We start from the raw sequence: 20,510 nt of genomic DNA, 5'->3' as shown, positions 1-20,510 counted from the left end.
TAAATCAAAGCCATAATCAAATACCTTACTGCCTTTGATATGATAAAGCTCCGATGAATGCATTAGATATGACAAACTAATGGGCAGAGCTATGCTCAGTATATTTCTTTAGCTAGAAAAGGTTTAAAATTCATACAAGTTTTAGCTACTTTTAATGAAAATGCTGCTCAACAAATTGATAACAAAATAGTTGTAAAAGTAATGCACATTTTATTTGAACACCAATATTTGTTTCGCTTAGTAATAATTATACTATATGAATAAATAACTAATTGTTCATATTTGTTTGCAGAGGTGACCATCATACCGACCTACGATACGGATGTGCTGGGCTATTGGGTGGCCGAGAACGAGGAGCTGCTTGCCAAGCATCGCATCGATCTGTCGCCATCCGCTTCCCGTTGCACCATCAATTTGCAGGATCATGAGACTTCGTGTTCCGCGTATCGCTTGGAATTCTAGGCCACGGGCTTGTTTATTGCATTCGACGATGACTAAAAGCTACTAACAACAACAACAGCAACCAGCACAGCAAACAGCAACAACAACAACAGCAACACAATGACAGCAACCATTTTGAAAGGCAACCATGTAAACTGAATGGGCGCCAGCAGCAGCAATCAACAGACATGACTTTGCAGTTTTGAGCAATACGACAACGACTAGGACAACAACAACAAGAACAACAACAACAACAAAGCTTGACATGCAATATGCAACATGCCACAACGTGCGCCACAAACAACACGAAAACCAAAGAGTTAAGGAAGAAAGAAGAAACACAAACCAAAGAAATCCACATTAAAAGCAAAATATGGCGGAGTAACGGGTCATTCGATTGACGCCATTTTGTTTGCCAATGCCGTCTATTATGCTTTTTTGCCAACTCTCAGTCTTTTTTCCTCCAACAACAAAATGCAAGCAAAGCAAGGTAATTAATAAATATATTTATTTCCAAAAATTAATTACTGACAAACTGCATTCAACAAAATACCAAAGAAGCAAAGCGTGCCACGTGCCACAAATATATAACTACGTAAATATTATTAAAAAAGAAAAAACAAAAAAGTAAACAAAGTATAAAATATTTACATAACTACGCATATTTGTATGTGTTATGTATGTGTGCTTACATAAATATATATGTATCTGTTGCTTTCAGTCGATGTCAAGCTACCTTGCTAAGTAATCCAAAGATCAAAATTGTTTTCAAAACCGCATAGCTAAAATATACACGTATTCGAAAAGAAAAAGTTAAAACAAATAATTGATTGTGAATTCTATATAGCATATATATTATTATGAGTATTCATGTTTAATGTCTTAGTGCAACTTTTATGAAAAACAAAAAAAAAAAAACAAAGAGAAAAACTATTGAGCAAATTCCACATATGTATTTGAATTTTAAAAATGAAAAAGTTTAACAACAAATAATATTTATAATGAAAATGCACCAGGCTAAAGCACAAGCCAATGATAATCATATTTTTTTGTAATCAACAAAACAGTTGATGAATTGAGTTGAATTAATTGCACACACACACACACACACCAATACACACACACAAATTGTTAAACTTTGATGCTAACGAAATGAAAGAATTTAAATAATAAGTAAATAACGTTACTATACGTAATTTGTCGTTTATAACAATGTACTCTCGTAAATTAAATCAAATGAATATTGAACCAAATAATGAACAAAATGCAACCTTAAATGAACGTGCCTCTCCCCATAAATGAAATGCAAATGAACAATACAAGAGTCTCTCATACTAAGTATTTGAATTAGTTTAACAATTTACGCTCATCAATATTTGTTGAATTTCAATTTGTTTTACAAACATAATCATAATACTCTACTATATACACATTATAACAAAATAGCTGAAGAATTCAACACAAAACTAAACTATACATAGCTCGTGTACGCCTGACAGTAAAAGATTGTACCGTTAGCTAGAGAACTAGCCGATGATGAGTTGAGTTGCGTTGCGTTAGTGTCGATAGATTGATGAGAACGATTGATCAACGTTGGATCAATGCTGATGATTGCTGTTGTTGGTGATAAATAACAAGCTAATGATGTTAATGCTGATATTACTATATAAGGTTTACAATGGGGTTTGACTGGTATAACACGCTATTGATAGGAATAAAGAGCAGGTTTTTGTGCTAGGAGTTAGGGTTTAGGTCAGGGTCAGGGTGTCATTTAAACAGAATATTATGAATAAAAAAAAAAAAAACAAAACAAAAACAAAAACCAAACGAAAATGAACACAAAGTGAATGAAGGTTATTTTTCTATATTTTTTTTACTTTTTCATAGTCATAGAATAACAAATTTGCAAAAAACAAAAAAAGCTAAAGCATAACTAATAAAATCTACTAAAAACAAATAAAACACACACATACACACACAATTTCTGAACAATCTAATAAGGCACAGCAACAATTCTTAAAATACATAAACTAATATTTTAACTCCATTAAAAGAAAACAAATTTGATGCCACAACGTATAAAGTCCAAAATTAAAAGTAAAAATTTAAATAAATATATACAAAAACAAAAAAAAAAACAAATATTATATTATATACATATATATATTCAGACATATATATATATAAAGAATGGAATATTTAAAGCATAATTTTTGATTGAATTACAAATTGATATTTGACATACAGACTTTTTAGGATATACATACATATATAAAGCCGATTTTGATAGAGCGCAAGTATTGAGAACAACAAAAATAAAACACTTTTCGTTGCATATTTAACAACTATTAACAATAAATGTATATTTTTTGTTGCTTTTTATACAAGAGATTAAAGAGTATGACGAAGAAAAAGAAGAAGAAGATGAACATCAACCAGGCATTAACAGTCGACAAAAATAACTGGCAACCGTCCAGTCTACAAAAGTTTGATAAATTTAAATAAATTTAACTAAAAAAAAGTATAGACATAGACAAAACCATAAAAACTAAAATAAATATCATATACTTTTCGAAAACGAAACCAAACCAAAAGCGTATGTGATAGTTTTTATTGAGGTCTCAATTGAAACTATAGCTACAATATATAAACATATATTTTTGTTTTGCTTACATTTAATATAATTTTAATTTGAAACTTTTGTAATGTTTTCCTTTCGTGCTTTGTATACTACATGAGAGTTGATTTGTGCATTTGCCAAGTGAATATATTTTTGTTTTTATTTTATGTATGTATGTATATGATATAAAGTGATAACTGAAAATAAAAACAAATTATTTTATGACTACTAGCAAACAGCTTTAGACAGGGATTTACAAATTATAAAAGAACTAAATTTTTAAATATATAAACTATTATTGAAAGTCATAAAATGCATTCAAGATACAAGCAGCATAAATAATTATTTTATAGCTTTAAATATAAATAAACTAAAGCTTTGAAATTACTTCTTTCTTTTTTTTTTTGTGAGTTAACGTTAAGACAATTAAATTATCTTACACTTAATTTATGATTCCGTTGTAACAGTTTTGAATTCAATTCGTTTTCCACAAAGAAAAACAAATGAAAAATATATGAATATCTATGTGTATTTGAAAGCAAAGAAACATTTAATAAGTCCTTTTCTTTTGCGCTAAATAAATGAAAGAAAAAACAAGTAAAATGAAAAGCAAACAAAGCTGAAAAATAACAAAGTTTAAAAATCTTTACACACAAAATATTAAAATTGCATAAACAACAACATACATATACTATATATCGAAACTATATACACTTAATATATATGTACTTGAATGTATGAATGTTTACTTATAAGCTTAAGAAAATACTTCATCCAGTAAAAAAAAAAGGAAAAAAGAAAATGCAAAAACACAATTTAACGATGCTAGTTTTTCCCCTCTATATGTTGAGCTAACAATTTTTTTTGACATACGAATAATTAAAATAGCAAGAAATAATCGAAACGAAACGTAACGAAAAGAATTGAAATATTTAAATGTGCAAAGCAAATACTGTTAAGTTGTTTATGTTAACAATTATTTGTCATCCTAGATACAACATATAGTATATTTATTCATTGCCTTATCCAAAGCGAGAGCGAGCGAAAGAACTCGTTACCTAAACTATGAGTGTGCCCATGAAATAACGAAATGAATTTGTTTGTTAAATTTGCAAAATGAATTTGCTTTTACCTATTAGCAGCTTCGATTTAAATCAAATATACTTAATTAAATGTATATCTATATATGACTACTATTTAATCATTAGTAAAGGCATATTTGTTGCAAAAAAGAAAAAAATGAAAACAAGCAAAAATTATTACAAAACAAAAAAATAATAAAGGACAACAGCAAGCAAATTAATATATATTATCGCTACAAAAGCTATACATAGTTGAAAGGGTATATTCAATATACGATACGATACATACATATATAGACATTAATACATACAAGAGCGTATGGCAAGATTCAAATGCATGCACAAAAATGACAAAAGAAAACTTTACAAGCTACACACACACACACACACTGACACAAGCAGACACCTATACTCACACTCACACATGAATGGAATGAATTTGAAATTCATTAGGAATGCAAAAGTCAAGCAAATACATACGTACCATTCTATATGCTCGTATGTATCACATTTTATGACACAAGTCAAATCAAGCTTATCTCAAGAACTATTTCCAAAGAAAAATAAAAATCTACAAATTATAATAAAGGTATTTATGTGAAAAAAAAAATCCCTGTGTTTTATTTGGTCGGGAATTTGCGGCGCTGCAAAGTAAAAAAATTTCACAAATCAAAGCCAATTAACTGGCGAACATAAATAAGTGCAAGCTGCAGTTTACATTTTTTCTCAAAGCAAAACAACTCCACAAACAGAAGAGAGAGCGAATATGTTTCTATCTCTTTCGCTATTTTGTTCCTTTGCCTATTTTGCATTGAACAGTTATTTGCTGCTGGTCTCTCACCCAATGCGCCGCCGCGAATGCTTTTTAACACAGACTGCGTTTACTATTTATAATTTATGTTGAGCTGGTGATTTGCATGCAGTTTAGGTAAATTGCACTGCTGATGCGCCAGGGCCACGTGACCCAGAACCGTTTCGCTCCTACGTCAAACGTACAGAGATCAAATCAATTTACTAAGCGAACATAAATAAGAGCAGGCTGCAGCTTGCATTTTGCACTAAGCTGCTTGCGCTCTGATTGGCGCACAATAGTCGAAGAGAGTTCTGTTATGTTCAGTTGTCTACTGTTCTATCGTCCTTCGCTGAACAGTTATTTATTTTGGGTTCAACCAATGCGCTGGCGCGAAAGTTTCTTTCAGCGCTGCCATCGTTTACTATTTACAATTTATGTTGGCCTAGTGATTTACTTGTTGCTTTTTGATAAAAATGCACTGCGACTCGGCAGGCCATGTGGCCCAGATTCGACGCGCCAAAAATTAAAATGTACAGAAATCAAAGCTACTAACTAGGAAAACATAAATAGAAGCTGCTGCATGCATTTTGGGTAGCCCACTCAATTCGAATAAAGCTCCGTTATTATCGGTTGTCTTATTTTCGGTTGAGCTCAGCCAATAAGCGGGCGCGAAAGTTTTTAGCACAGAGACTGCGTTTAATATTTTGTTCGCTTGGTGATTTGCCTGCAGCTTGGGTGAATTGCACTGCCAACTCCGCCCAAAATCGATGCGCTGCCGCGTCAAATATACAGAAACCAAAGCAAATCACCAGGCCAACATAAATAATAAATAGTACTTATTGGCAGCGCTGAAAGAAACTTTCGCGGCTTCGCATTGGTTGAGCACAGCCAAAATAACTGTACAGCGAAGGACGATAGAAGATAAATGAACCGAATATAACGGAGCTTTATTCGAATTGCGTGCGTCGCTCAGAGCGCTAGCTGGTTAGTGAAAAATGCAAGCTGCAGCCTGCTCTTATTTATGTTTGCTTAGTAATTTGATTTGATTTCTATACGTTGGGACGTTGGAGCGAATCGGTTCTGGGTCACGTGGCCTGGCGAGTTGGCAGTGCAGTTTACTCAAGGTACAGCCACATCAGCAGGCAAACATAAATATTAAATAGTAAACATGGCAGTGCTCAAAGAAACTTTTGCGCCCGCGCATTGGTTGAGCTCAACCGAAAATAACGAAGGACGATAAGAAGAAATACAGCTGGATATAACGGAGCTTTATTCTTAGCGTAAAATGTAAGTTGCAGCCTACTTTTATTTATGTTTTCCTAGTGAAAAGGTTTTCATAGTTGTAAATTTTTTACCTTCAAGCGTATCAACTCAGGCGGGCACAAGCTTGGCGATATGTAAAATGCACAAATCTCAAAGCAAATTACTAAGCGAACATAATAAAGAGCAAGCTGCTGTTTACAGTTTTCACTAAGCAGCTGGCGCTCTAAGAGGCGCCCGCGATTGAGCAGACACTACACAGAATAGAGCGCGCATATGTTTCGTTCTCTTTCGCTCACTGTCAATCGCTCTTTGCGCCTTTGCTTCTTGCATTGAACAGTTATTCCTGTTGCGCTCACCCAATGGGAGGCCGCGAAACTTTCTTAGTGTACAGACTTTGTTTACTATTTATAATTTCTGTTTGCCTGCTTAGTGTTAACTTGAGACTCGTTACAGTCGCGTGCGTAGAAAAATAATCTAAATTGTAATCAGATTCAACGTAGCGCGCAAAATAAATTCAAAATTCATAATTAATTAATTAAATTAAGTGCATATTTGTTTACTGATAATTATTCTATGGCTTGCATAAATATTTACAATTTAATAGGGTTGAGCAGCTACACTTAGATTAATTTGCAGTCGCGCAAAGCGATAATCACGGCTGTCTGCATCACGCACCAGACACATGACTGGCTGCTCCTTGTCTGTCAACTCCAGAAGCAGCCGCAGTCCATTGATGGTGACGTAGCCCACGCCACAGTTGGTGGCCTCAACAAAGCTGAAGCCGGCGCTGCTGACATATCCGCAGACCTCGCGGCTACATTGGCGCCGCACGCTATCGCGCGTCTCTGCTGGCGGAGTAGGCAACCACAACTGGCACATCTTGTCGAGCTGCTCGCGCACCAGCTGCGCCGTTAGTGCCGGACGTATGTGCACACGCTTTGTGCTTGTCTCCTGCAGTTTGCGCTTCTCACGCACGCGCCGGCCACGCAGACGCTTCAGCTGAGCTTTGTGTTCCAGGCGCAGCTGCTTGCGCAGACTCTCGTTGAGATCGGGCTGCGCTGGCTCGCTGTGGACGGGCGCTTGGTCAGCATGCTTGAGCTGACGCCAGCGCTGCTTGCAGTCCGCTTGCGTGGGCAGGCAAATCAAGGCGTTGGCGCTTAGCTGGCCACGCGCCTGCAAACGCAGCTGAACTTGTATGAGGCAGTGCTCCGGCAGCTGTGGCGGCAGCGCTTGACGTTGTTGCAGACACTCTTGGAGGCACTGCAGCAGACGACGCTCACGCAGCACATAGAAGCTGGCAGCAGTTGTTTGTTCTCCAGACCGCCGCCAATCGCGCACTAGCTGCTGCCAAGGCGGCGTAAAGGGACTGACCACCGCCAGCTTGCGATAGTTGGAACGTTTATTGGGTGGCAATCGAAAGTAACGCGTGCGTCGCTCCAGTTCAGCCAGCGAGGCTTGCTGCTGACCTGCAGCAAGTAAGCAAATTAATTAAAGCTGTCAAGGCAGATTAATAACAACGGAACTCACCTGCCAGCGTATCCGGCAAATGATGCTCGGCGCCCGCTTCACGCGCCACTGAATCAAACTCACGCAATCCGCCGACTCGTGCGCCCCACATGATGAACGTTAGCCAGAGCGACATGCCATAGTGCGCAGGTGCTATGACATCCCAGCCAGAGCCGTAGCCCAAGCGTTTGTACTGCGCCTGCTGTGATCCCGGACGTTGTATCAGCAGCAATGGCACGGGCTGCATTTGAGACTCGAAAGCGCATGGCGCACCAGGCACAACGGCATGCTGCTGACGCAGTTGCTCATACGCATGTATGCTAAGCTGCTGCTTCGCCAAGCGTGCACGCAGCTCCGGCTGCCATAAGCAGCTCTGTGGCAAGCACTGCGGCTGGTCGACCAGCAGCTGCGTTGCTAAGTTGCCATCTGTATTCGTTGCTTTGGTGGCTTTGCTGCGCTGGCTTGGGCGCTGGAGTCGCGGGTCTACAACATTCAAGCCAAGTATCATGTTGGATAGCAGTTCGCTTGGCGAGTGTAGCTGTTGTGCCGATTCCCAGTAGCTGGCCTGCGAATGCAGCTGCTCAGTCAGGTCGAGTTCCTGCAGCCACTGTGACGCTGGCGTCCCCTCCGTGCTCGGACGATAGGCACGCAGACTGGCGGCCAGCACACGCTGAGCATGTGGTCCGGTGAGGCGAAAGCGATTAAAGCTTTGCTGCAACATGAGCAGCTCCAGACTGTTATCCTCGCTGGCATAGTGCTTGTTCAACTGAAAGGCCTGCGTGTGCGTCCAAAAGCGCAATGGCTGCTGCTCTTTGTCTTCTGCAGCCTCAAGCGGCAGCTGCTGTTGCTGTGTGGACTTTAGCTGGAATACGATCAGAAGCTGATTGATTACAGCCTGTGCGCCAGCTGGATGCAGCCAAAGCCAGAGTGTGCGTCGAGTTTCATCCTGCTCCGCTGGACGCCACATAAAGCTCACGCGCTGCAGCGCACACAGTGGATACTGGTCAGCAGCAAAGAGTTCTATGCTGCCCTCGCGACGTCCACTCGTAAAAGTCTTGGCGGCTATGCTCAGGCCGCACTCGGCGCTGCTGAGTCTGGCAAAGCCTTCACGCAGCTCCTCCAGATTGCCCTGCAGCTGCACACAGCTGTAGAAGGAGATATCCTGCAGCAGGCAATGTTCCGCGCTGGCACGATAGCAGGCGCGATAAGTCTTGTCACAGCTGGCATAGGGCAGTCGGTAGCCCCAGCGATCGACCATGTGGAAACGCTTGGCATGCCAAATGTGTGTCTCCAGCCAGATGTGCTTGCGTTGCCGGCGCACGTATTCGCGCAGCAGATTCTTTGGACGGCGGCGATACTTGCGAGAGGGGCGTTTGTTGTTCACCGGCTGATTGCCCGCTTTGCCCATCTGGCACTTGTGAGCGGCACGATACTTGCGTGGCAGACGCTTGGGATGATGCGACATGGCCCGGCGGCGCATGTGCTTGGGTAAAGTTTGAAATATCAACTTGGTACTGTTTGGTAGTTTGGCCTCCTCAATAAGCGCATTGATCTCTTGCAGTGCGCCGGCAGCATATTGATACGTGGGCACATGGCTGGGCAGCGTGACACCACCGCCAAGTGCGGCATCAAATTCCAGCTTTTGTGTGGACATCATTTACTGCTATCTTGTGCTTTGTTTTTCATTAATATGTGCAAACTGAAATTCAAACAAAACAATTGAAAATAACTGGCACGTGTAGCGGTTAGATATGTGTGTTGCTGTTAATAAGTATCGATATGCAGCAAACAGCTGTTGAGCATAACAGCTGTATTCAGTTCGCGGCATTTTATATCGGTATCGACGGTGACTGGCATCGATACCATTTTAATAATAATCAAACTGATACGAAGCCAGCGGCTTGGGTGATTTTTATATTTACGCTGCGAAAAGTGGCTTATAATGCAGAAATGTTGGCCTGTGCAGTGGTCAGTGCCTTGGCTAGTCTTGCTGCTCCTATTTGTCACTCTGCTGCAGCTGACAGTTGCGTTGCACAAGCCAAGCCATAGCAACAACAAGAACAACAACAACACTTTGGTTAAAAACAGTCTGGGTCACAATGCAGGACACAACAACAATAGTAATAGCAATAAGAACAGCAACAGCTGCTGCCAGAGGCGGCCCTTCTGGAGTGAACTGCCCAAAGACACCTGCCCCACGACCATACGCAAATTGCCCGGCACCGTCTATATACTCTACGATGTAAACATATCCGAGGGATTCAATCTGCGCCGGGATGTCTACATACGCATGGCGGTATTTATACGGCGACTGCGACGCCGCAAACGCTTCCGCAATGTACGTCTAGTACTGCCTCCCTGGCCGCGGCTCTATCATTGGCACTCAATGGGCCTCCAGCAGCGAGACTTGATGTGGCGCCACTTTTTCGATTTGGCCAGTCTGCGACGCTATGCGCCCGTACTGGACTTTGATGAGTTTCTGCAGGAGTACCGCATGTTCGGCATGCCAGCACCACCTTATGTCCACGTCTCCCAGGTGTTTCGTCTAACGCACTATGAGATTATGATGGAACAGGGTGTGTTCCGCGACAAGTATGAGCGCATAACGGTGGATCCCAGCTCGGTGCGACCGGAGGCTTGCAATGAGCACTCAATCAGCGGTGGCGCTTTATTGCAGCAGCATCTGCTGCGCTATGGACGCTATAACTGCATGCGCTTCCAGGGCAGCGCAGGTCTGCTAGAGCATCTGCTGCGCCAGGCTCTGGACGAGGACACGGCGGGTGAGGACGACCAGCATGATTTGCGCGTCTATGCAGTGCTCAGCGCCGAGACCGTACTGCACGACAGTTGGGGCGATGAACATTTTTGGTTGGCGCGTCGCTCCATGCGCTTTGCACGCAGTCTGGAGCAGGTGGCCGTGGATTTTATGCACACGGCGTTACAGACCACGGTCGCTGAGACGGGCGTGCAGCGGCCTGCCCTTTGGGAACTAGAGCGTCCCAAACGAGATGCCCGTGGTGGCAACTTCTTGTGCGCACATTTGAGACGCGGCGACTTTGTTAGATCTCGTGAAACGACCACGCCCACGCTAAAGTCAGCAGCCCAGCAAATTAAGCAGCTGCTACGCCTGTACAACATGACCACCGTGTTTCTGTCCACAGATGCCACGCCCTATGAGCTGCTGGAGCTGAAGGAGGAGCTATTCTATCGTTTTCGCTTTGTGCATTTTACGCCAGAGTCGAATGCTCAACGTCAGCTGCTCAAGGATGGGGGCGTGGCTATTGTGGATCAGATAATCTGCTCGTATGCCAGGCACTTCGTGGGTACGTATGAGAGCACCTTTACCTATCGTATCTATGAGGAGCGCGAAATCTTGGGCTTCAGCAAATCCACTACCTTCAATACATTCTGTAAAGCTCTGGGCGGCAGTTGTGCCCGGAATGCCGTCTGGCCAATTGTCTGGAGTGAAGACGATGACATGGACAATCAATACTAAGAATTTACTTGTGACTTGTATGTATTTATATTCAATCAATCTAATTTAAGCAATTTTATACATACTCTAATCTACGTAACGTCGAACAAACTGCGATGCCACACCAAAAACAAAAAATACCGTAAACGTAAATATAAAAACTTAACTCATTAATTTTAAGTAAATGTTTTGTGAATGCCATTATCATACTCATTTTATATGCTTGAAATTAATATTAAGTAATGCCAAAACTTCAAAAATAAATGGTAACTACAAATATCGTAAAGTGCGCGGTTTGCTAAAAGAATCGGTACTCACTTCTTAAAATCATCGATATTAAAATGCTTTTGTACTATCGAGTGTGAAATGTTAGTATTGTATCGATACCAAATCATTAATTCGTAGATGTTTTTAGAAGTCACACGTGCTTTCTATTTTGTTAAATTTTTAAACGGTGCTGCTAACTAAAATGGGTAAAAAGAGTAAAGGCGGTGCCAATTTGGGACGCCAGCTGATCAAGGATCGGTTTGGTTCCACACAGCGTCGCAAGGTGGACAACGATACCATGGTGCGTATTTGCGTTTCGTCTTGAAATAAACACACACACACACGTACATTTAATGAAATATATGTACATATGTATATTTTATGTTTACAGCTGCATACAACAGAGTTGCAAGATGGCTATGACTGGGGCCGCCTGAATCTGTCCTCGGTGACAGAGGAATCTTCATTCAATGCCTTTTTACGCACAGCCGAATTGGCGGGCACCGAGTTCCAGGCCGAGAAGCTAAACATAACGTTTGTGAATCCCAAGCAGCGTGTGGGCTTGCTTAGCAAGACACAGGAGCAGCTAATGCATAAGAAACATGCCCAGCATGTGGATTCGCTTAAGATACCACGTCGTCCCAAGTGGAACAAGGATACAAGTGGCGAGGAGCTGGAGCGTGCCGAAAACGAGGCTTTTCTCAACTGGCGTCGTGATTTGGCGCTGCTGCAGGAGGAGGAGGAAATTCTGATGACGCCGTACGAGAAGAACTTGGAGTTCTGGCGCCAGCTGTGGCGTGTTGTCGAGCGCTCGGACGTAGTTGTGCAAATTGTGGACGCACGCAATCCTTTAATGTTTCGCAGCGTTGATTTGGAGAAATATGTCAAGGAGGTGGACAGCAACAAAATGAACATGATATTGGTTAACAAGTCTGACATGTTAACGCTGGAGCAGCGTCAGCATTGGGCACAGTTTTTCGACGGCGAGGGCATACGCACAGCCTTCTACTCCGCTCGCCAAGTGGAAGAGGAACTCAAGCGTGCAGCGGACGAGTCAGCGGCGCTGGAGCTGCAAGAGCTGCGCCAGGCAGCGGAGGACATACAGCACTCCCTAGATGCTGTGGAGCACACATTAGATGCCTTTGAGCGCAAGCTGCAGCCAAAGACAGCAACAGATACAGACTCGGACACTAAAAACAGTCCGCACATCCTGGATCGCCTTCAGCTAATTGAGTTTCTGCGAAATATCTACTCCGGACCGAGACACACAAAGCAACATGTCACCATTGGCATGGTGGGTTATCCCAATGTGGGCAAGAGCAGCACCATCAACTCACTGATGACGGTGAAGAAGGTCTCAGTGTCGGCCACGCCGGGCAAGACAAAGCGCTTCCAGACGCTCTATCTGGACAACGATATAATGCTTTGCGATTGTCCTGGTCTAGTTATGCCCAGTTTCGTGCTCACCAAGGCTGACATGTTGCTCAACGGCATATTGCCCATTGATCAGATGCGTGATCATGTGCCCGCCGTGAATTTGCTCTGCGAGCGCATACCACGCCATATCCTGGAGGATAAGTATGGCATTGTGATAGCCAAACCCATTGAGGGCGAAGATATGGAGCGTCCGCCACACTCCGAGGAGCTGCTGCTTGCCTATGGCTGTAAGTGCAAGCTTCTTTTAAAATGTAAACTATAATTGATTAAAATTATGAAATTTGCAGACAATCGCGGCTTTATGACCTCCAATGGCCAACCGGATCAGTCGCGCTCAGCGCGCTATGTGCTTAAGGATTATGTCAATGGCAAGCTATTGTTTGCCTTGGCGCCACCAGCGGTGCCACAGGAGGAATATCATGTCTACCCCGAACGCCAGCGTAAAGCTATCGAGGAATCGCAGCTGCCCGCTCAACAGCAGCGTGCCATGCGCGTAAGTTTGCTGCTCTAATTCAAACCAATACATAGACTATATCTATCTCTTTCTGATTTTGTATTGCAGATTGATAAAAGCAATGCCAAGGAGCTGGACAAGCAGTTCTTTACTGAGAAGCCTAGCACAGCTCATGTCAAGGGACGCACCAATTTTCCACATGTACGCCTAGCCAGCGATGGCAGCCTGGTAGCCGGTGAGGAAGCCGGTCCAGCAGCCAAGCCCTGGCGTCATGTCAAAAAGGAACGTCGCGAGAAGCTGCGCAAAAAGTTCTCTCATCTGGATGAGCACTAAGCGCTGCCATTGGGTGTATATAGTACATTGATCATATATAGGATAACTATGGAAATAGTTGCCTGTTTGCTGTTTATAATTTAAAATAGAATTATAGGACTAAGCTCTACTAAAACTGGTTTATTTTATCGCGAGACACTGGGATTACTTCTAAAGCGTGTAACGATGGATAACTGGCGATAAAGCTTCCATCTGTAAGTACGTTAAACATATTTTGATAAATCTCTAAGAAGCATTGTTCAAAGAGGAGACTGCAAAGAAAGAAATAGCGAGTCATATTTGCATAAATTGTTGCTCAAATCGGTTCATAGAATATTAATTAATATGCAAGACAAACTTTTCGTCACAAGCTGAGATTTTGCTTCACTTTCAATTAAAGCTTATCTGTTAGTGAAGAGAGAGAGAGCGGCACTTTACTTATTGAACTGTTTATTGACAGTAGAACCTCGTTAAAGACAAACATTTCTCGCATCAATTACTATTAACGAGCGTCTGCTGCATTGAACTGTAATTTGATCGTAAACAAATAATTTACTGCAGTTCTAAAAATAGTTTAGAGCAAGCTAGAAACTTGTTTTCCACTCTCTTTATCATTTATGTATGTCAGGTATATTTTTTGCTTCTCCTCTTTGTCCTTTTGGAGAACGCAATCATTGTTTACAGCTTGCGCTTTATAGGCTATTTATCTACCTACTTAATCTAATCAGCAAGAGCCAAAGCCAAGTCCCGTTTGAGTGTCTTGACAATTGCTAATCTGTGTTTACAAAAGACAGCAATAGCGCCCGCTGCTTCTCCCTCTCTCATTCTCTCCCTGCTTCGTCTCTTGTGCGCACACTGCGCATGGAATGCTGCTGCTGCTGCTGCTCGAAGAGAGAAATAGAGCGAGAGAGAGTGCACTTTGATCAAGCAGCAGAGCGGCTCACACACGCACACACACACACATGTGTGTATTAAATATCAACGCAGCATATTGTGTCTCTCGCTGATGTCAGTCGGCTGAACAAAGTCAAAATGAGTGGAGGTGCAGGCGTGGTGTACTACGATAAGTTCAAGGAGCTGTTGGTATCGCGACGTGGGCGTCTCTTCACCATACAATTCCATCGACCGGCTGTGCAGAATGCGCTGCGTCGTCGCACTGTCTTTGAGCTGTTGCGTGCCTTGGACATTGCCAACTATGAGCCGGATGTGAGTGTGGTGGTGCTCACAGGTGATGCTACGGCCTTTACGGCAGGCATGGATATAAGCGAAGTGCAGGAACTACAACAAAAGTCCGGCGTTGAGGCAGTGGATGTGCACTTTAACGCTTCCAGCTTAATAGTGCTATCGGTTGTAAAGAAGATGCTAGTGAATCGCAAGGTACTGGTGGCACTGGTCCAGGGCAACTGTGTGGGTATTGGCGTTCCGCTTTGTGCGCTCTGTGATATTGTGTATGCCACAGAGACGGCCAACTTCTGGATGCCGTTCACCAAGTTGGGCATATGCGCCGAGTCAGGCGCCAGTTGGACCTTACCCCAGTTGCTGGGCCACAGCAAGGCGTCGGAACTGCTGCTCTTTGGTGAGCGCATGGATGCGCGCACAGCACTACAATACGGCTTTGTCGCCAATATAGTGAGCAGTGCAACGGAGTTCTGGGCACGCATGGAGCAGCATGCGCAGTTGCCAACAGCTGCGCTGCTAGCCACCAAACGTCTATTGCAGCATAGCCGGCGGGAGCAGCTTATAGATGTTGTGAATCTGGAGAACATACACGTCAAACAGCTGCGTACCACTCCCTATTTTCGCGCACAGATTATGGCGTTTGGCAAGCGCAAAAATCAGAGCAAACTTTAAAATTAACACAACTAACAGAGTAATATTAATAATAATAAATAATAAAAAAAAGTCTTGTTGCTTTAGATCAAATCTGATAAGCCGTTGAGCGCTTTTGCAAATAAGTATTCAAATTTAAATTTCGATACATGTATATCGATATTAAGTACTCTGACGGCAAACAGCTGTTCAGACTTGAACTGTACTATCGCTATTTTGCACATCGCTAAGCAAACCATTTGTTTTTGCCGCTAAGCACTGTTGTGATTATTTTGGCTTTTGGGCCAATTTTGCGGCCATTACCATAGCCATGTTGCGGACGCACTTACTCCAGAATGTGTGTCGAAGCTACATGCTGCGCACAGCGCAGCGTGGCATTGCCACAGCAACTCCAGCGACAGTGTCAGCCACAAACAGCGCCAAACCACGTTATGCAATGGCAGTAGCAACTACCAGGACACTGCCGAGCGTGCATGGTTATGCCAGCGTTGCGCGTGCACCAGCATTCAGCAATAAGAAGCGTGCGCCAAAAGCCAACAACGGCGCAGCTGGCAGCGTAAGCATTGAGGATCTGTGGACGCAGTTGGAGGCGTTTTATCAACAGCACAGCCTGGTAAGGTATGAGAACTGTGAGCGCATAATACAGCAGCTGGAGGCAGTCGCTAACGACGAGAAGCTGCCACTTAGCGCGCAGCAGCTGCACTTTCTACTGGGCATATGCGTGCCGGAGCTGCTGCCGGCTCAAACGCGCACCGAGCGTCTGGCGCTGTTCCAGCGCCTGTGGTCGCAGCTACTCAAAGTGGAGCAGCCAAAGCTGGCACACTACTACACACAGCTGGAGATGCTGCAGCAGAACCAGCTGCCGTTGCCCAATCATCAAGCGCTGCTGGCCGAGATTGCTGTCTACAATGGCGCAGCGGACGCAACGCTCTACAGCGCGCTGCTGGACGTGGCCGGCGCCAGCGGCAATATGCGTCAGGTGACGGAGCTGCTCAGCGAAATGCGCGCACTCAACATGCCGCTGACCGAGCGCAACTTTCATGCGCTGCTGCTGGGCCATGGACGCAGCGGAGATTTAGCCGGCATGGACAAGGTGCTGGTGGGCATGCGCGCTGGCGGCATCAGCCCAACGGCCAGCACACAGGCCTTATGCTTTGTGCTGCATGTGGAGAATGCGCAGCTGGCCAAGGCGCAGGAGCTGCTGCAGCAGCATGAGCAGCAGCTGCAAGTGCCACAGCTGCTGCAAATGCTGCGCGCTGTGGTGAGCGCGGAGCACGTGAATACGCAGCTAATGGAGCAGCTGTTGGCGCTGCTGCCGGCGGAGTATATCAACGATACGGATGTGCCGGCGGCGCTAAATGCACTTGGCATGCATCTGCTGCATCAGCAAAAGGCGACGCTAATGATGCAGCTGGTGGCAGCGCTGCCAGCGCCACAATTCACAGCACAACAGAATCAGGATGGCTTCGGCGCGTTGCTACTTCAGGAACTTTTTCGCGCGCGCACGCCGCTGGAGCAGATGCTGCAGTTTGCAGCGCAACTGCGTCAATCTGGGCAGAATCCACGTGCGCTGCAGTTGCTTGCAGAGCTGGCGCTGCGCCGGCAGCCATCACTAGCGTTGAGCTGCCTGCAGGCGCTGCATACTGCGGCGGAGCCACTGCGTCCGCACTACTTCTGGCCACTGCTGCTGCAGCAGCACAAGCGTGAAGGCGAGCGCGGCGTGCTGCATGTGCTGGGCGAGATGCAACAGCTGCAGGTGCAGTGCGATGAGGAGACGCTGCGTCTGTATGTGCTGCCGCTGCTGCAACAGACGCTGCAGCAGCCGCCGCTGGCGATGCAGCAACTGGACGCCGTGGGCGTGCGTGCCTCACTTACGCTCGAGCCACTGCTGGCGCAGCTGTTGCAGCAACAGCAAACGACGGAGGCGCTGCAGCTGCTGCAGCAATATCCGACGCGCTTGCGACTCACCTCGCTGCTGCAGCCGCTGGCAGCGCTGGGCGTGCATGCGCGTGCGACCAAAAGTTACGCGCAATTCGCGCAGCTGCTGCAAGCGCTGCAGCAGCGCAGCTTGCAGCGCAAGGAGGACTTTGTGGGCGCGCTGCTGCTGCAAATGTGCGCGCCACAGACGCGTCTGCGTCAGGAGCCGACGGCGCTGCTGCGCCTGCTGCACGAACTGCAGCGTTTGCAGCTGCATATATCGCCCGCTGCAGCGGAGTCGCTGCTGGCAGTGACCAGCAGCTGGGATGCAAGCAATGCGCAGGCAGCGACCAAAGCGCTGCAGCTGCTGCGCAGTAAGGAGCTAACGCTGCCGCCCGATACGCTGCCCTTTGATGGCTTCATTAAGCATCCGCGCGACATGACGCTGGACGAGCTCGAGTGCCACCTGGTGGAGCTGGAGGCCAAGCAGCTGAACACACGCGGCGTGCTGCGGCGACTGCTGCAGCTGAACGTGCGCGATGGACGCCTGGAGCGTGCCTTGCAGTTGGAGCAAAAGTGTCAGCAGCTCAAGGTGCAAGTCAGCGCTGGCATGCTGGCCTCCATTCTGGAGCTGCACATCAAGCTGAAGCAGCTGCCACGCGCTCAGCAGACGCTGCAGCAACTGGCGCAAAGCTTTCCAGGTAAGTAAAGTTCACCAAGTGTTCAGTTTAGTTTACTCAACTATGAACTGAAATTCATTTGCTTGCAGCCTTTCAACTGGACGAGCACAAACTGCTGGACTATGCCGCTTTGCTGGTGGAGGGCGAGCAACTGACGCTGGCCAAGCAGCTGCTGGAGCAGCGTGCGGCGGCGCATAAGATCCATGGCGGCGACTATGTCATCAAGAATGTCTGGCAGCTGCTCAACAGCGTAGCTCAGCTGGCCAGCAAGCAGCCCGTGCCGGAGTCCGGACGCACGCTGACCAACGAAATCTTCGAGTTTCTACGCACTCTCGGCTACTGCCAGACGCACAATGCGCTGCTGGGACCGCTGGTGCGCGAGTGGCTGCTGCGCGGCGATCTGGCGGGCGCAGTGGCCGAATTCCAGCGCTTGGCAACGCGCTATAAGCACACGCCGCTGCAGTTCGAGCTGCTGTCGCTGCTCGTGAGCCTGAGCAACGGCGATGAACAGCAGCTGGCGCGTTATGCGAGCAGCTGCAAGCAGTCGGCGCAACAGCAGCTGGCTGAGGTGACGGCTACTGTGAGTCGCGTGCATGGTGCTGCGAATATGAACAGTGCGCTGCTGCTGGCGCTGGCGGAGTCCGGCACGGAAACGCAGCTGCGTCGCTTGATTATCAATCCAGAGTTTCAGCTGAACCATCAGCTGCTGCTAAAGAACTGCGAGCATTTGGGACAGGAGGGTGCGGTGCGCACTTTGCTGCGTTTGGCGCGCGGCGTGCGCGGACTACAACGCACCATCGATGAGCAGGCCATCTATGATATGCTGCTGGCCAAGTTTAGCAAGAGCAACAACTATGAAGCGGCGCTGGATCTGTACGAGCGTCTGCAAGCCGACGATGAGCTGAAAGTCTCGCAGGACTTTGTGCGCAATCTGGCCAAGCTGCTGCAGCTCAACAATGTCGAGATTCCCAGCAGCATTGCGCTGCGTGCGCAAATTAGATAATAAACGAAACACACTCTTCCTCCCTCTACAGAATGCATTGTTACTATTTCAATTTTTAAGTAAATTTATATTACGTTTTTAAAAAAAAAGCGCTAAAGCAATTAATGCTGCATTGTATTTTATAGACAGCTGAGCATATTTACGAGCTACCTTGTCTTAAGCCTAAGCAAATGTTTTGTATGGAATCAGTTGGTTTTCTCTGCCTTTTGCTCCTTCTGCAGCTTCTGCTGCTCCTTGGATAGCCCGCGTATGCTGACATCGTAGACGACTTCCTCAATTTTCTTCACATCATATTTGAGCGCATCGAAACGCTTGCGCAGTCCATCGTTTTTCATATTCAGGACACGAAATCCAGTATTGAGTTCACCAATGAAATGCGATATATTAAGCGGACGATCGTAGTCGCCCATTGTGACCGAATTTGTGGCGAAGCGCGACAGCTCCGAGGCCAACATAAGAACGCCAAGCAAATAATCCTCAATGTCCAATTGAAAGCCATCGGCTTGTCTTACCTTCAGGCCAAGCATTTCGGCTGCTGTCTCCCGGTTCATCAAGCTGCCCGTTTCCAGATAAACTACCAATGCACATAGAAATACCAAGCGCTGCGTTATGTACGTCCAATGATCTGAATAGCGATAGTATTGGCCAGTTGGCAATAAAGCAGCCAATTTTTCATATTTTTCAGCGCAGGCGGCAATTTGCTTGCGAGCCAAGGCGCAGGCATTGGGAATTTTGCTCAAGTCAGCGTGCATCACTTGCAGTGTAATGGTCGCTTCCTTTGAGAGTTGCTCAATTTCGCGCACTACGATGCGAATATTCTCACGTATCTCCTGCTCCTTGTCTATGTGTTTTTGATAATTTGAAAAGATGTCCATATTAACGAAATTCGACATTTTGTTGCTGCAGCTGGCGCGTCGTTTATTCGGTATGTACGTATAGTATTTGCAGCAACACTAGTATTTGTGCAATTTTTATGGTATTGGTAGTTTTGAAATACTTAGCATACTTATTTGGCGTTTAAATTGCAAACAACGCAGCTGTAAATTAAGTTAGCTTATCAAAAGCGATACTTTTGGCAAGTATCTTCTTTTATGCTATCGATAATTGCTGAAGCTTGCAACTGTCATCCCGACTGAAGTTATTTTGCATATGTAAATTAAAATTCAAAATTATGCCGCCTAACATGTTTTGCTACAAACAAAATAGCAATTAATTTATTAATAATAATTAGTTAGTAATTATTTAGCTAGCATAAAGCATAGCGGTTGCAAAAACAGTAAACCGGTAATAACAATGAGCGTCATGCTGATTTTGATAGTGTTGAAGGCTAAATGCGCGTCGTTACGTCGTTTGCACACACACGTGTGTGTGTGTGTGTGGGTTACCAAAATGGGCCATGCACATCTCCAGCTGGGATGCTCTCGCGCTCT

At 45.2% G+C, this 20,510-nt stretch overlaps 7 protein-coding genes across 7 annotated transcripts in view; 5 read left to right on the top strand and 2 right to left on the bottom strand.

Moving 5' to 3' along the window:
* LOC108606277 (microtubule-associated protein futsch) overlaps positions 1 to 2,231 on the top strand; it is a 52,660-nt gene extending 50,429 nt beyond the window's left edge. The window contains exon 10 of the mRNA XM_033294366.1: positions 293 to 2,231. Coding sequence (XP_033150257.1) covers positions 293 to 462 — 170 coding nt within the window. The 3' untranslated portion in view covers positions 463 to 2,231. The remainder of the gene's footprint in view (positions 1 to 292) is intronic.
* A 4,520-nt stretch (positions 2,232 to 6,751) lies between these two features.
* LOC108607100 (ribonucleases P/MRP protein subunit POP1) lies at positions 6,752 to 11,512 on the bottom strand. Its single transcript, XM_017997726.1, has 3 exons — positions 11,267 to 11,512; positions 7,727 to 9,404; positions 6,752 to 7,665 (listed from the first exon to the last, which is right to left on the bottom strand). Exons 2-3 carry the CDS (start codon positions 9,360 to 9,362, stop codon positions 6,797 to 6,799), a joined length of 2,505 nt encoding a protein of 834 aa, XP_017853215.1. The 5' UTR covers positions 9,363 to 9,404; positions 11,267 to 11,512; the 3' UTR covers positions 6,752 to 6,796.
* LOC108607101 (GDP-fucose protein O-fucosyltransferase 2) lies at positions 9,572 to 11,278 on the top strand. The gene has a single exon (XM_017997727.2). It carries the CDS (start codon positions 9,648 to 9,650, stop codon positions 11,199 to 11,201), a length of 1,554 nt encoding a protein of 517 aa, XP_017853216.1. The 5' UTR covers positions 9,572 to 9,647; the 3' UTR covers positions 11,202 to 11,278.
* Positions 11,513 to 11,590: 78 nt separating the features above from the next.
* LOC108605677 (large subunit GTPase 1 homolog) lies at positions 11,591 to 13,774 on the top strand. The gene is made up of 4 exons (XM_017995467.2): positions 11,591 to 11,748; positions 11,839 to 13,111; positions 13,172 to 13,377; positions 13,447 to 13,774. The coding sequence occupies exons 1-4, from the start codon at positions 11,650 to 11,652 to the stop codon at positions 13,669 to 13,671; spliced, it is 1,803 nt and encodes a 600-aa protein (XP_017850956.1). The 5' UTR covers positions 11,591 to 11,649; the 3' UTR covers positions 13,672 to 13,774.
* An 874-nt stretch (positions 13,775 to 14,648) lies between these two features.
* Positions 14,649 to 15,547, top strand: LOC108605977 (enoyl-CoA delta isomerase 2, mitochondrial). Its single transcript, XM_017995799.2, has one exon. The coding sequence runs from the start codon at positions 14,683 to 14,685 to the stop codon at positions 15,499 to 15,501; it is 819 nt and encodes a 272-aa protein (XP_017851288.1). The 5' UTR covers positions 14,649 to 14,682; the 3' UTR covers positions 15,502 to 15,547.
* A 189-nt stretch (positions 15,548 to 15,736) lies between these two features.
* On the top strand, positions 15,737 to 19,171 carry LOC108607041 (leucine-rich PPR motif-containing protein, mitochondrial). The gene is made up of 2 exons (XM_017997643.2): positions 15,737 to 18,098; positions 18,167 to 19,171. The coding sequence occupies exons 1-2, from the start codon at positions 15,791 to 15,793 to the stop codon at positions 19,078 to 19,080; spliced, it is 3,222 nt and encodes a 1,073-aa protein (XP_017853132.1). The 5' UTR covers positions 15,737 to 15,790; the 3' UTR covers positions 19,081 to 19,171.
* A 5-nt stretch (positions 19,172 to 19,176) lies between these two features.
* LOC108607042 (translin) lies at positions 19,177 to 20,104 on the bottom strand. Its single transcript, XM_017997644.1, has one exon. The coding sequence runs from the start codon at positions 19,971 to 19,973 to the stop codon at positions 19,266 to 19,268; it is 708 nt and encodes a 235-aa protein (XP_017853133.1). The 5' UTR covers positions 19,974 to 20,104; the 3' UTR covers positions 19,177 to 19,265.
* Positions 20,105 to 20,510: the final 406 nt, after the last annotated feature.

This window comes from Drosophila busckii, chromosome X (assembly GCF_011750605.1).
Source record: "Drosophila busckii strain San Diego stock center, stock number 13000-0081.31 chromosome X, ASM1175060v1, whole genome shotgun sequence".
NCBI lineage: Eukaryota > Metazoa > Arthropoda > Insecta > Diptera > Drosophilidae > Drosophila > Drosophila busckii.
Note: the sequence above shows the minus strand (reverse complement) of the source record. Positions and strands in the feature narration are given on the sequence as shown.